General features: G+C 34.8%; 1 protein-coding gene across 1 annotated transcript in view; it reads right to left on the bottom strand.

Moving 5' to 3' along the window:
- Window positions 1-16741, bottom strand: part of PCLO (piccolo presynaptic cytomatrix protein) — a 371031-nt gene that overhangs the window by 139076 nt on the left and 215214 nt on the right. The window contains exon 9 of the mRNA XM_037066144.1: window positions 14344-14434. Coding sequence (XP_036922039.1) covers window positions 14344-14434 — 91 coding nt within the window. The remainder of the gene's footprint in view (window positions 1-14343; window positions 14435-16741) is intronic.

Here is a 16741-nt window from a genome sequence, read left to right as displayed (position 1 = left end):
ATTAATGTTACCACCTATCTTCCTTTCCTATAAGTTAAACATCTTGACTGTCTTCATCTTCTCCACACAGAATCAATTAATTGCTTTAGTTTTCTTTTATTAAGAGTGAATAGCAAAATGTGCTAACCTATGCAGTTAGAAGGAAAACTTATGTCACTTCCTTAGCAGGAACACAATTATGCAAGCAATATTTATCCTGACAGAAGTCCACGGTAGTGACGACGTTAACCTAAAACTCCTTGTGACAGTCAACACTTTCTCTGTTACTGAGGTAATAAATGAAGGCCTTCATTAAAATTTATCAGGAAGAACTTGTGATTTTAGAAGAAATTCAACCAGAACCTTATTATATTTCATTAGTTTTATACTTAGTTTATTTCTAAAAATAATTTGAGAGCTTACAATGAAAATTGTACCGTAGATAATTTCGCTGTTAAAATAAAAATAAAAGGAAAAGCCATTCTGAATGGGGAGGGGGAAATTTCAATGTCACCACCCTGGGTGTAGGACGTGGTCAGCTCCCCAGATGCCCCAGTAGTTAGAATGGAACATATGTTCTCAAGGTGACAAATACACTTTCCACTGGTCTTCCACAAAAAAGTGGAAGAGATGACATGAGTTTTTTTAACTTTCTATACTAAGACTTGGCCTGATGTGAAAAAAAATTACCTCATGAAATGTTCACATAAATGATGTTAGAGGGGTGTTAAGTGGGTTTTTAACTAAACCATATGGAGTGGCTCACCACATGTTTGCTTCTGTTCTCTGTATTTTTTGTACCACATTTGAGTGTGGTCTCAAGAAAAAAAATTAAACTTATTTTTAAAAATGGGTATACCTTTTTCTTTATGGTTAGGCTACTTTCAGAATTCGACTTTAAAGCAAACAATTAAAAAAAATACCCTCAAAAAGAAAGCTATATTTTCCATGATTTCAGCGATGCCCATCCAATCAAATTGAGACTCTTTGTCTACCTAGTACACCACGATCTGGCCCTAACTTTGGTCCCTCTTACATACTCTGTGGTATAGCAAAACAAAACACAGAACTCCAAGTAACAGTATTCTGTGCTCCAGCATATTAAACAAAAAAGTCAAATTATGGTCTAAAGCCTAAAAGTAAGACTAAATATTATGTGTTACCTCATTAACTGGAGAAATCAGGAGGGCCTTAAATGGCCTTACCATAAGATCCCCTCCCCAAATTGCTAAATAATCTGAACTCTCCTTGGAATGGTTGAAATAAATATCTACACAATACAATAAAACTAGTCATTAAACATGTTTGTAAAGAATTTTTGGTATAACAGGAAAGTTACTTTATCACGCAACTTATACTATATTAAAATATGTATGTAAGCTACATTACAATATATCATCAACTTTTAGTTTGTGTCTACATGGGTATGAAGCCAACAGGAAGGAAAAGAAGAAAACATAAATCATAAAATTATGCTGGCTTTTATTTTCATCTTCTTACTTTTCATTGGTACTACATTTTAAAGAGGATCTATCGTTCATCCATCTATCTATCTCTCCATCCACCCACCTATCTATCCATCCATCTATCTTCACACGCACACACACACATTCATTTTTTGTATGCATACATAAATGACTGAGAATGATGTGCATTAACTACTGGCAACTGAGAACCAGATAGGAGATTTACTTTTGATATCTCTAAGAGGAAACAGAGAAATTAAAATCTTCATGAGGAAATGGGGAAAGAGGTTTTCTCTACCCCTTCATAAAATTCTTTGTACAAATGAAGACAGTATTGTACAAAAATTGTACATGTACATACATGTACTTAGTCATAGTTTGTTGCAAATATTTTAATTTTCTTTTTTTAATATTTTATTTATTTGTCTTTAGAGGGGGAGGGAAGGAGAGAAATATCAATGTATGGTTGCCTCTCATGAGTCCCCTGCTGGAAACCAGCCTGCAACCCAGGCATGTGCCCTGACGGGGAATCAAACTGCGATCGTGTGGTTCGCAGGCCCGTGCTCAATCCACTGAGCTACACCAGCCAGAGCTCGCACATATTTTAATTTTCAACATGTAGTTTTTAGTATTCATTGTTTTATGTGTGTTAGTTCTACTTCTTCAAGTATCTTGCAAATTCTTGGAAGCAGAGTTCTTGCATATGCTTTTCCTATCTGTCTTGTATGTAGTATAAGGTTGAATCTACATTGAATACTAAATATCTACTTAATTTTAGTAGAATATCGTTCTTTACTGTATATATCCTTTAGTAATCTTTTATTATTTGAAAAATTTTAGCTGATTTAACAAAGATAGTGGCTAAATTGTTTTCAGTAGTTTTATTAAGGTACAACATGAGGGGTTTTTTAAAACTCATCTGCTGATCATAATATTATATCTTTGAGAAATATTGGATAAGACATATAAATTATTGTTACTCTCTAGAAGGTTCTATTTCAAGTCTGAATACTTATGTATCTCTATATTATTTTTATTCAAGGTTTGTGAATTTTCATTGCAAACACTTATAAGAAAAAAGGAAGATGATATTATTATTTGGTAGTAATGCTTATACTTTCTAATTATTTCTGAAGCAAACAGAAAACTAGTATGAACAAAGCAAAGAATATAATTATTTGTATATTGTGGGTCCCTAACATATTTAAGATTTTCATCTTTTCTTGGGATTTTTCATATATAACTTCTTTGGTTGCATATTGGCACAATATAATGATCAACCTGTGTAAACTAGGCCATATCACAAATGTAATTTCCCATTAAAATTTTACCCAGTCAGTATGAGGGTTCACTGGCTGTGTATACAGGCATGCCTGTATACACGTAAACGTCCCTTCATCTTCCATATGTGGAAATAGAACCCACCCGATGCTTCCACACACTGCTGGTGCTGGAGATTTCTACTGATTATCAGAAGGGAGTGGAATGACTACCTATTGTTGACTTTTAAAGCTGTCATTAAACAGTTCTTAGCTTTCTGAATTTAGACCAAAAAACCCCTTCCCATGAATACGGAGGAGGGTAAAGAGAGGAAAGAATTCTATAGCTGGGAGACAGGAGATTACCTGAATAGAGGTCACAAACTAGTCACTAAAATCCTTTAAGAACAAAAACAAGGATGTCTGTTCTTCCTACTCTGCTAAAAATTTTCAGCAAGTTTTGGCAAGTTCAGTAAGAAAAAAATTAATTAAACTTATCCCCATTGGAATAGGAAAAGTATATCATCTTTATTTGCAGATGACATAATATTGCATGTAAGAAAGTCCTAAAAATTTTACAAAAAAAACCCCAATTAAACCTAAAGACAAGACTAGCCAGATTGTAAACTAGGTCAATGTATAAAAATCAACTGTATTAATTATATTTCCACAAATTTAAAATTAATAATCTAAAATAGAAATTAAAACAACAACTCTATTCACAATGGCACCCCAATATAAAATATTTTGGGAGACGTTAACAAAAGAAATGCTAGTCTTGTACTTTGAAAACGACAAAACTTTACTAAAAGAAATTAAAAGAGACCTAAATAAGGAGATAATACATGTTCATGGATTAAAAGACTCAATGTTACAAAGATTGTGATTCTCTCCAAATTGAACTATAATTTTGATGAAACCCCTATCACACAGGTGGCAAACACAAGGCTCTCAGGCCAAACCATGTTTTATCCAGCCCGGCACCTGTTTCTACCCAGCAGCAGCACTGAGCTCCTTGCTCCTAGTTAAGGAGTAGTTACATTCATACAGTCCTAAAATTATATCGTGCCCTTTGAAGGCAACCACCAGCCTGATGTGGCTCCTGGTGAAAATGAGTTTGACACCCGTGCCCTATCATAATCCCAGAAGAATAATACTATAATCTTATGAAAAGTAAAAGGATCTAGAAGAACCAAAATTATTTTGGAAAATAAATTATTTTGGAGAACTAACACTGCCAAATATCAAAACTTAACATACAACTACAGTAATATAGAGTATAATACTGGTGAAATAAATTAGGAATACAGTCAAACAAAACAGAGCTGAGAATCCAGAAACAAATTCTGGTGGTAATGGTAGATTAATTTTGACAAAGATGCCAAGACAAATGTGTGGGGAATTTTTTTTGTTTTTAACAAAAGGTGCTTGCACAATTGAATCTCCATGTGTGATTCAAAAAAATGAACTTGGATCTTGCCCCAGAACATATATAATAACCAATATAATATAGGTCATAGATTGAAATGTATAAAAGTTCTGGTAAAGAAGAGAAAATCCTTGTGACCTTGGGATTGTTTTTAATATGCTCTTAAGAGTGGCATGGTCTCTAAAAAGCATCAATTAATTGGATTCCATTAAAACACAAAACTTTTTCTTTAAATTCACCTTTAAGAAAAAAAATGGCAAGACAGAAGAAAATATATGTGCATCATATACCTTATAAAGGACTTATAATCAGAATGTAAAAAATAATTTACAACTCATGAAGAAGACAAATAAATAAATGATGTGCAAAAGATCTGAATAGACATTTCACCAAAGAAGTCATACACATTGCTAATCACCACCTTGAAATATGTTCTTTATAAGTATTAGGAAAATGTAAGTTAAAACAAGATATATCCATATGCACCCCAAAAGACAGACATTTCCAAATGTTGGCAGTGATAAAGAAAAAGTGGAACCCTTCGACATTGTTGTTTGACAGTTTTTAATATATTTTTCATGGTGCTACAATTGTCTTAATTCTCTATCTTTGCCCCCTTCAACCCAGGAGCCTCAGCACCCTCTGGCAACAACCCCCTTAGGTCACACCCATGGATCATGCATGTAAGTTCTTTGGCTCTCTATTCTTATATTCTTAACATCCTCCTGTCTCTTCTGTACCTACTATGTACTTCTTACTCCCTCCAGCTTTTCTCCATTCTCCCCTTCCCTCTCCAAATTGATAATTCTCCAAATAATCTCCATATTTATGATGTTTCTGTTCTGCTTGTTTGCATTTTTAGATTCAGTTGTCGGTGTGAATTTATTGCCATTTTAATGTTCTTAGTTTTGATCTTCTTTATCTTAAATAAGTCCCTTCAGCTTTTTATATAATAATGGCTTGGTGATGATAAATTCCTTTAGCTTTATCTTGTCTGCCCATCCATTGTAAATGATAGCTTTGCTGGATATAGTAATCTAGGTTATAGATCTTTTCATCACTATGAATATTTATTGGCAGTCCATTCTAGCCTGCAAAGTTTCTTTTGAGAAATCAGCTAAGTCTCACGGGAGTTCTCCTGTAGGAAACTAACTGCTTTTCTCTCTCTACTTTTAAGATTTTCTTTTTATCTTTAAAGTTTGCTATTTTAATTATGATGTGTCCTGGTGGGGTCCTTTTTGGGTCTAACATGTTTGGGACTCTCTGTGCTTCTTGGATTTGTATGTCTATTTTCTTTGCCAAATTAGGGAAGTTTTCTTTCATTATCTGTTCAAGTAAGTTTTCAATTTCTTGCTCTTCCTCTTCTCCTTCTGGTATCCCTATGTTTTGGATGTTATTATGTTTTAAGTTGTCCCAGAGGCTTCTTGTCCTCATTTTTTTAAAATTCAGTTTTCTTATTGCTGTTCTGATTGAGTGCTTTTTTCTTTTTTATGGTCCAAATCATTGATCTGATTCTCAGGTTCACCCACTTTACTGTTGATTCCCCATACATTTTTCTTTATTTCACTTAGTGTAGACTTCATTTATGCCAGGGTCTTTTTTATGCTGTTGAAGTACCCAGTGTGTTCCTGGAGCATGCTAGTTACCAGTGTTTTGAACTCTGCAGCTTACAGAATGTTTCTCTCTATTTTGGTTAACTCTTTTTCTGGAGTTTTCTTCTGTTCTTTCATTTGGGCCATATTTCTTTGTCTTCTCATTTAGGCAGCCTCCTTGTGCTTCTTCCTATTTATTAGGCAGAGCTGCTTTGACTCCCTGTCTTGAAGTAGTGTGGCCTATTATAGAAAAACACACTCATAAGTTGGATGGCCTTAGGTAATCGCCAGGGTGGGACAACCCGTGTGGTCCAGGTTGATGCAGTCTCAGATACAGTGCCTCCACTCTGTGTCTGTGTGGGAAAGGGCTCAGAGAAGGGACAATGGCTACTGCCTGGCCTCTGGTATTTTGTCTGGGAGGAATCTGTTCCCTGGCACCCACCTTTATGCCAGATACTTCAGTTTCTCCCCATATACCACTGGTGCCCTTCCAGCTATTGCCCTGCTGCTGGAGCCCAGAGGGAGTGAGTCTGTGTAAACCCCAAATCTGTTGCAAGTCTTTTAAGAGGGGACATCTGAGAATCCCACAATTTCTTCTGCCATTCCAACTCCCATTGGTTTTACAGCAACAAGTTACGAGGATTTATTTTCCTGGCACTGGAACCCTGGGTTAGGTTGTCTGATGTGGGACTGGGACCCCTGGCTCCTGAGGTGTCCCTCCTTATTTTATCCACTGCACACGGATATGGGTCTGTTTGTTCTGCATCTCCATATCTCCGCCCTTCCCATCCATCTGGACGAATACTACGACTTCTTTAATTTCTTGCTTGTTGGACTTCCGTACAGCTTGACTTTCTGATGATTCTGGGTGAATGCTGTGTTGTAGTTTAGCTGTAACTTTTGATGTGGTTGTGTAAGGAAGAAATTCCACATTTTGATGTGGTTGTGTAAGGAGGAGAGCCAAATTTACCTATGCCTCCATCTTGACTGGAAGTCTATTTGACAGTTCTTGAACAGTTAAAAAGAAATTACCATACAATTCTACTTCCAGAAAACCAGGCAAAAATATGTATCTAAACTAATGTATGCAAATTTTAATAAAAGAAAAATCTAATGGATAAATAAATGTATAGTATACAGAAAGTGGATTATTAGCAATAAAAGAGCAACCTACTACTACATACTACAAATATATAAACTGCAAAAGTTATGGTAAGTGAAAGGAGCCAGTCATCGAAAATGCATATTGCATAATGAAATTTGTATGAACTGCCCGGAAAAGGCAAACTTGCAGAGATTGAAAGTAAATCTCACCTGGGATTGAATGAACAATGTTGGAAGTTGACATTGCTATCAGGTTCAAGAGAACTTTGGAATGACTGAAGTGTTCTAAAACGGTGTTTTGGACTGTAGTGATGGTAGTACAACTTCATACATTTACTAAAAGTCACTGATTTGTACACTGACAAGGTGAACATTTTTATATGTATGATATACCTCATTATAGGTGTTAAAACAAAAATAATAAAAAGAGCTACCCAGATCTGGCATTGCTATCAACTCAGATCCACCGAGATTTGTCACATTGTCTCCTGTTCCTAAAAGCCCAATAAGACGGTGAGCTGTTGAGGAATAGAAAATCAGCCACTATTTCCATAGGAGACATTGCTACTTTTCAAAGCTAAACATTTCAAATGTTCTTCAATATTACACTTGCTAATTAGTCTTTCTAGCCTTGCAGATGTAACCAGTCCATTACTGTACAGAAGCAATATCTTTTTTAAATCGGAAGAATTTTTTTTGGCTAGTTTGAAACAGCTGTGTTTCTAGAGGCATAAGATGGAATTCTAAATAAAAGAGACTCATTTCCTAAGCATTACATTTTTTTCTGTTAATTTCTAAGAGAAGGGGAAGTAATATTTGTTAGATGTGTAATAAGTATAAGATTCTGTGCTAGGTTCCTTTGCATTTATGTGAGATACAGAGAGCTGGCCTTACTGCTCTCATAGAACAAACATATTCTCAAAGTTTAAGTGATAGAGCTGAATTCCAACTTAGAGCTTTCTGATTCTGAAACTCATTAATTATACTCTCCATTTTGCTGCCTTGTGCTTGATTGAATAAAGACTTTCAAAACCATTGGACAGCCGAGAGTACTGTGGCTCAATGGACTGAATGCTGGCCTGTGAACAGAAGGGTTGCTGGTTTGATCCCCAGACAGGGCACATGCCTTGGTCATGGGCCAGGTCCTCCACTGGGGGTGTTCGAGAGGCAGCCCATCCATGTTTCTCTTGCACACATGGATGTTTTTCTCCCTCTTTCTCCTCCTTTCCCCTCTAAAAAATAACAATAATAAATTGTACAGTTGTTGATCACCATGTATAATTATACTTTTGAAGTTTACAGTTAAAAGTTAAAGGATATATTTACTAAAACTTATGGACCAGTTAATAGAAAAGAGTATGTATGCATCTGTGCCCACATGCATTACAAGAGGATAAGCAATGATGCATTTGTTTATGTGGGCACACAGGTACACATCCATATGTATGGATGAACAACAAAGTTTTACCAATTCCTTCACTTTCTCTCAGTTTTTCCAAAAATTTCACTTTAATAATTACTTATATTTCATATTCTTCTACTAAGTTTTGAGTAAGTTTCAGAACAGGGGTTTGTTATATTCATTCTACTAATCCAACAAGCAACACAACATAAATCACACCGAGAGTGTCCAATGAACATGTATTAGTGAATAATAATTTAAAAATGTATTTAGTAAGTTATAAAAATGGTGACAAAATAATTTATGTTGTATAATTTTTTACAGAGAAAAGAAGAGTTTACTTATAATCTTATAACCTGCTCTTTCAAATGTCCTAAGAGTGGTGATTTTCAAACATTTTGGTTTCAAGGAGCCATTTTTACTCTTTAATAGTACTGAGGACCTTAAAGAGCTTTTTATTTTATGTGATTTATAGCTACATATGGATTCTGTATTGTAAGTTAAAACAAAAAATTTAAAATAGTTACTAATGAATTAAACTAATAATAAACTCATTCCATGTTAAAATAAATCACATTTTAAATATAAATGATTTAAAAAATAAAACATGAGAAGGGTGGCATTGTTTTGTATTATGACAAATCTGCTCAATTCTGAGCTAAATAGGAAGCTGAATTCTCATATCTACTCTATAGACAATGTGTTGCTTTTGATAAACTGAATAGTCACAAGAAGATGAGAGTGCGAAAGGCAAATGCTGTCTTAGCATTACTGTGAAACAGTTATGACCTTGTGGACCCCCTGAGAAAATCCTGGGAACCATGAAGGTTCCTTGCTCAGACTTTAAGTAGCACAGAAGAGAACAATAAAAAAAAACATTTTCTATTCCTGTCACTTATGTTAAAATAATTTTTGGTTCCAATAAATAAAAATGTTTTCCCTTTTTTGAGAGGTACACTAATTTTATATAATTCTTATGAAATATTATAATGCTATATCCAATTAGAATGGTTTATTAAAATAATATATAAGATATACAGTATTTGTACTTTCAATGAATTTATAGAAGCAAAATTAACATTCATGAATAACCATGTCCTTCTCTGGAAGAGCAGTTATACTACATTTTATTTTATTTTATTTTTATCTTTTTTAAAAAATTATTTAATTATTTTTCAAGTACAGTTTTCTGTCTATTACTCCCATCCCATCCCACCCCCCGTGCTCCCCACCCTCCCATTTCCACCCTTCCCAGTTGTTGTCCATGTATCCTTTATATAGGTTCCTCTACATCCCTTCCCTATTTCCCCTGAAATTCCCTCCCCTCTTCCCTCTGGTCACTGTCAGCCGGTTCTCTATTTCAGTGTCTTTGGTTATATTTTGCTTACTTGTTTGTTTTGTTGTTTAGCTTCCCGTTAAAGGTGAGATCATGGTATTTGTCCTTCAACACCTGGCTTATTTCACTCAGAATAATGCTTTTCAGTTCCATCCATGTTGTTGCAAAAGGTAGGAGCTCCTTCTTTCTTTCTGCGCCATAGAATTCCATTGTGTATATGTACCATAGTTTTTTTTTCCTTCTTTTTTTCCCAATTTTTTTATTTAATTATTTTTCAAGTACAGTTTTCTGTCTATTACTCCCATCCCATCCCACCCCCCCCTCCTCCCCCCTCCCTCCCATTTCCACCCTTCTCAGTTGTTGTCCATGTATCCTTTATATAGGTTCCTCTAAATCCCTCCCTTATTTCCCCTGAAATTCCCTCCCCTCTCCCCTCTGGTCACTGTCAGCCTGTTCTCTATTTCAGTGTCTTTGGTTATATTTTGCTTGCTTGTTTGCTTTGTTGTTTAGCTTCCTGTTAGAGGTGAGATCATATGGTATTTGTCCTTCAACACCTGGCTTATTTCACTCAGCATAATGCTTTCCAGTTCCATCCATGTTGTTGCAAAAGGTAGGAGCTCCTTCTTTCTTTCTGCAGCATAAAATTCCATTGTGTATATGTACCATAGTTTTTTGATCCATTCATTTACTGACGGGCACCTAGGTTGCTTCCAACTCTTGGCTATTGTAAATTGTGCTGCTATGAACATTGGGGTGCATAGGTTCTTTGGGATTGGTGTTTTAGGGTTCTTAGGATACAATCCCAGCAGTGGAATTGCTGGGTCAAAAGGCAAGTCCAATTTTAGTTTTCTGAGAAAATTCCATACTGTTTTCCATAATGGTTGTACCAGTCTGCAATCCCACCAACAGTGGACCAGAGTCCCCTTTTCCCCACACCCTCTCCAACATTTGTTGTTTATTGCTTTGTTTATGATAGCCATTCTCACCGGTGTAAAGTGGTATCTCATTGTAGTTTTAATTTGCATCTCTCTGATAGCTAGTGATATTGAGCATCTTTTCATGTGTCTCTGGATCCTCTGTATGTCCTCCTTGCAGAAGTGTCTGTTCAAGTCCTTTCCCCATTTTTTAATTGGGTTAGTTGTCTTCTTAGAGTGAAGTCGTGTGAGTTCTTTGTATATTTTGGAGATTAAACCTTTGTCTGAGGTATCATTGGCAAATATGTTTTCCCATACAGTTGGTTGTCTTTTTATTTTAATGCTGTTTTCTTTAGCTGTGCAGAAGCTTTTTATTTTGATGAGATCCCATTTGTTTATTCTTTCCTTTATAGTCCTTGCTCTAGGGGACATATCAGTAAAAATGTTGCTGCGAGGAATATCTGAGATTTTCCTGCCAATGTTCTCCTCTAGGATTTTTATAGTGTCATGGCTTATATTTAAGTCTTTTATCCACCTTGAATTTATTTTGGTATATGATGTAAGTTTGTGCTCGAGTTTCATTTTTTTGCATGTAGCTATCCAGTTCTCCCAACACCATTTGTTGAAGAGGCTATCTTTACCCCATTTTATGATACTGCCCCCTTTGTCAAATATTAATTGACTGTAGAGAGTTGGGTTTATTTCTGGGTTCTCTATTCTGTTCCATTGGTCTATGTGCCTGTTTTTATGCCAGTACCAGGCTGTTTTGATTACAGTGGCCTTGTAATACAGTTTGATATCAGGTATTGTGATCCCTCTTACTTTGTTCTTCTTTCTTAACATTGCAGCTGCTATTCGGGGTCTTTTATTGTACCATAGTTTTTTGATTCATTCATTTACTGACGGGCACCTAGGTTGCTTCCAACTCTTGGCTATTGTAAATTGTGCTGCTATGAACATTGGGGTGCATAGGTTCTTTTGGATTGGTGTTTTAGGGTTCTAATTTTTTAAATTTTCAGTTATACTTGACCTAAAGTATTATATTGGTTTCAGGTATATAACCCAGTGATTCAACATTACATAACCTCCCAAGCAATCACACAGGTAAACATAGTAGTATAACTATACAGTAGTATTTTATTCTTCACTCCTTCCTTGCTTACTACCTTATCTTGTTTTACAAGGCAGTTAAATTATTAGCTTAGATTAGCTTTCTCACTATTGATAAAGTAACTGGACAAGTTTCTCACATCTCTAAACATGAGAAACAAACAGAAATTAAATGTTTTATTATAGAAAATGTTATACATATAAAATAGTAATGGCTAGACAACAATATAATCCAGGGTGGTTAATTTACCAGGTCCAACACTTATTAAATCATGGTCAATTTTCTTTGATCTATTTCTCTACCATCCTCCACACAGGTAATTTTGAAGCAAATCCCAGATAAGGTATTATTTCATCTTTAAATATCTTAATATGCATATTCTCTAAATTTTTATTGAAAATATTAATATAAAATGGTAACCATACGAAGAAAAAGTAACGGTAAATCCTTAATATCACCAAATACCTAGTCTATCCAACTAGGCTTTTGGTTGAGAAGCAAATGAACCGGAGTAGCCAGGAGCCTGAATGCCCTGTGCTGGGAATTCCTGCCCCTAAGCATAAAACTTTTGGAAACCGTTCATCAGAGATTGTCATTTCAGGCTGTAGCCTTGCATTGCATGTATTTAAATCCCTTTAAAGTACTAAAGCTTTATTTGAAAATGATACCAATTTTAAAAAAACAACTTCAGTTTATGTGACCTAAGGACACATAAAAATACGTATTTACCCTGCAGTAACCAATGTAGGACAAATATAATGGAAAATATTTGTATTAGTATTTTAGGCAAATATCAAAAGAAAAAGGGGCATTCAGAGAAATACTTAGTATGCTATTAGTAAATTTGTTGTGCAAAACAATAATCTTCATTTTTCATCCTGCAAAATCTATTTACTAGAGAAAATTGAATCTCGTTTTCAGACTACAATACTAACAAGAAATCAATAGCTTAGTTTTGTTACTCTTATATTTTAAAACCTTTTTCCTAACTGTAGTAAAAGAAAGTAAATTGAAATAATGAGTGGCAAAATATAATAAGGTAAAGGAAATTATTAACATAGTATAAAAATAATAATATAGTAGAAAATAGATACAATGTAATTGTCCTAATGACTGAGAATAATGGTTTGAAGATTTCTGTTGTAAAAAATAATTTTTGGCATTGCTACAAAGTAGTATATTGCTTTGTCTTATGAGCTGGAGGGAATTGAAATAGTTTCCAGCAAGTAATTTTTTTCTACAAAAGCAGTTTAAGATTCACCCCTGGAATTTTCATCAGTAGTTAAAATACAGTCTGCATGCAATAGAACTATAAAAGGTTGAATTATCTGTCTCTGGCAAAAGACAAATTACCCAATCTTAAAAGGAAAAGAACATTACACTCTTAATCGATTCATTCTCTATGAAAATAGAGAAAAATTGCTCAAAGCAAAACCGGTTCCATATCCACATGTTCTATGGTCTAAAATTTGCAAGGAAATACACCAAAAAATACCTCTTTTTGTTCTTTGTTATCTCAGTCCCACAAAAACAAAACCTCTTTAGCTCATAAATCATGCTGATATTTCACCTGTAACATACACCCATGGATATCCATATGTATATAGATATAATGTACATATATTAACATATATTATAAACATTTTCTCCTGACATACAGTGTCAATGAAACAGAAAAAATCTTCAATGAGAATATAGTTACTACTTATATATTAAACACCATTAATTTTTATAAATTTATATTTTGTCTCAGGGTTAAATAACAGAATTTTTATTTGCAATGTAATAATTCTGTTTCCTTTCAAAAGCATCAAAGTCACAAAAGACAAAGGAAGAGTGAGACACTGTCAGACTGGAAGTGGCGAAGGTGGTGTGGCAGCTAAACACCACGAGAGGTCTGGACAGACCCCCGGACTAGAAAAATAAAAAAATAAATAGTGGGTGAGTGAAGGAACTGAAAACTTAGATAAGGCCTGTAGGTGTTTTAATAGTATCAGAGCAAAGTTCACTTCTTGGGTCTGATCATCCCATTGTGGTTAGACAGATGTGCCTTAGGCAAACTGGGGAAAGGGTGGGCGAGAGAACTAAGTGTACTGTTTTCAAGGAATCCCAATTTTTCTTAGAGTCCAACATTATTTCAAAATAACGCATTTAAAAATTACATCATAATCTTTGGTTTATAGAAGGACAAAAATCCGAAGAACACAGTAACTCAGCATAATTGATAATGTTCAAATTCACAAGGTATAGAGGAATTTACTCCTCTGGAGAATCCAAGATAGCTTTTCCTTCCTATGTAAGAAGGAACTGTTTTATAGTCCCAAACCATATTATGGTGACCATAGTGGTATGGTCACCACAGTGACCGTATGGTCCCAAACCAGTGACCATATTACTCAACAGACCAAAAATCCAGTGACCATATTACTCAACAGACCAAAAATTATGGAGCATTATAATGCCATGCATACTTTTTAAAATGTGGTTAATGAAAACAATGAGCTAAACATGTACCACTCAGTAATTTGTCGTATCAATGACCACGCCATTACTGTATTATCTTGTATGTTCAAACATACAGCCTGTTCATATTTTGAAATTTTCCAAAGCATATTTATAACAAAAAAGTGGTATTTACTAATGTTTAATCAGCCATCCAAACTGAAATCCAAATACATTAGATGTGTATGTATATATATATATATATATATCTGACATTAAAATTAAAAGGACTAGATTGATTTTCTTTACCTGAGACTGTGTGATCCTTGGAGTCTCTCGTTATTTTTATCCTTGCATGAGGAAAGATGTAGTGCACAGTCTTCCCATTCATCTGTATGATCTGAGACACACATGTGATAAGGTGAAAAATCAGTATTAAGACATTTGCAGTGGAATATGCAGAATCAGACCTTTTAGAAAAGCACACTGAGTCTATCACTAACAATGTAATAAAAAATTCAGAGATGATCACCACTGAAACATCTTGCACTGTAAAATACGAGGTGAGATCAACAAATGGAATTTATTTATAAAAAACAATTCTTACCTGTTTAATCTTCAGCCACCTTCAAAGTACTCTCCATTTGATGCAATACACCTAATCAAGACTTTTCTACCTCTCAAAACAGTTTTCGAACTCATCAATTTTGATGCCAGTTAGTGCTTTTGCTTTTTTTTTGTTTCACCTCTTCCACATGGCAAAATGCTTTCCTTTGAGGACTTTTTTAACCAGGGGAAACAAAAAACAGTCACTTGGGGAGAGAGAGATAGGGTGAATAGTGAGGGTGGGATGCCAGGGTCATGCCATTTTTGGTCAAAAACTGCTGAACTCTCAGCGTGGTGCGGGCAGGTGTGCTCACAAATCACTCATTATGAAATGGGCAAATGCATTAAGTCTTTAAAGAAAAATTCACTGAGGCTGAATGCAGCTTCTCACAACAACACCAGCTGGTACACTGATACAGATGGGTTCCTAGGACACTCACCTAGTGGAGAAGCCTGTATGACAAGGGCTCTGACCTCCAGAAGGTAATTCCATTTTGGGGGTCCTTGCTCACTGTATTACTAGTGTCTGAGTTCATTATAGTCCTACAAAAATTTTCTCTTTTTAACTGATTTGTTGTAGTTAGGAAATCAATATGCACGTGCTACAGATTCCAAAAGATGCCTGTTAACACAGTAGTACATAGTCAACAGTGATAACAGTGCATAGGGCATGCAAAGGAAAACTAACAGCTGCTGATTTTGCTCTGGAGTTAGGGGAGAAAAGCCAGAGAAGATCCTCATATTCCACATCTCTATGCCTATAATAGGGTCACTTTATATTTATGTTGCTTTGGTTTTATTGAAAAATTATCCTTTTGCTGAGCACCTTTACTAGAAGTTTCAGTGTACACTGATGCTGAGACTAATTCTGTATAAATAACTTCTTTGCTCACTCTAATACATTCTGAGGCCTTCTTTGTATTCAAAGGTTGTGTTATGGATGGTGTTATTTCTCATTTACTGTTGATGTCCCTTCGGGAAGGAGAAGCAATGCTTAGAGCTATTGTTTCAAGACTGCAATTTCAATTCTTATTATTGAAACTTGAGTATGAAAACATCATAGGCCTCATTATCTCTGTTTCTACCTGGTGAAGGGAGATTTCTGAAGTAAAAGTAAATCAGTAGATGCAAACTGTATTTTAGATTTTACAGAACTTTGCTTTTAAAAGAGATTTGTGAAATAATAAAACACCTAAACACTGGAAAAAATTGGCAAGATTTTATTAGTATAGTATCTTGTGTTTATTACCTTAGAAAAATGTTGACTAAAATTACAAATGAAATACAGTTTAGTAAAGAGACATTTTATACTACCCATTTTAGAGTATGTTTAAAGAGTGCATGGGAATACTATACCAAAATATTAAATAGAATTTGGAACCAAAGAGATGTCCATTTGGGGTAGGAAGATTCCTTTGAATACTGTGTGGTTTTAATGTGTCCATCCAGCTGTAAAACTGTTTGAATTCTAGATACTGAAAGTGAAATAGATATTATAAAGTGTAAGCTTAAATAAATGCCTTTAGTTTTTATTCTCTTCAGGAAAGAATAAGCTTAATCAAATATCTAATGAATATAAAACCCTCTCCAAACAACAGGCAAATCCTGTTAAGTCTAGGAAAAGTGTATGAATCCTACAAAGTAAAACTAAAATATTGTAAGATTATAAACATATTATGGTTAGTATAATGAGTCAATGTAGATAATTTATACTTATACTAACTTTGTAAGCCATTGAAAGCTCACTTATATTCACAACAGTTAAGAGTGTACATTTTCCTTCTTTCACCCTCTCTAGCTCCTGTCCTCTTTTCCTGTCTCCCTCGGCCTCCACCTCTCTTCCTCCATTTGCTCTTACTTTCTCTCCTCTGCCCTACTTACTTTCTACCATGTCATCTTTTCTCCTTCCTCTCTTTCTTGTCTTCCTCTTCTCTCCTTCCTCCCTCTCCTAATCTGCATTTAAAGATCTTTACTTGTTTACTAAATTTAGTAAAAATAAATTTCACGCACCTGGGGAGAGGGGGCATGAAAGGGGACTATATATTGATGTTTCCTCCTCTTCCTCCCTCCCTTCCCCTCTCTCTAAAAATAAATAAATAAA

This window comes from Sturnira hondurensis, unplaced genomic scaffold (genome assembly GCF_014824575.4).
Source record: "Sturnira hondurensis isolate 20B ecotype Veracruz unplaced genomic scaffold, ASM1482457v3 Scaffold0016462, whole genome shotgun sequence".
In the NCBI taxonomy this organism is placed as follows: Eukaryota; Metazoa; Chordata; class Mammalia; order Chiroptera; family Phyllostomidae; genus Sturnira; species Sturnira hondurensis.
Note: the sequence above shows the minus strand (reverse complement) of the source record. Positions and strands in the feature narration are given on the sequence as shown.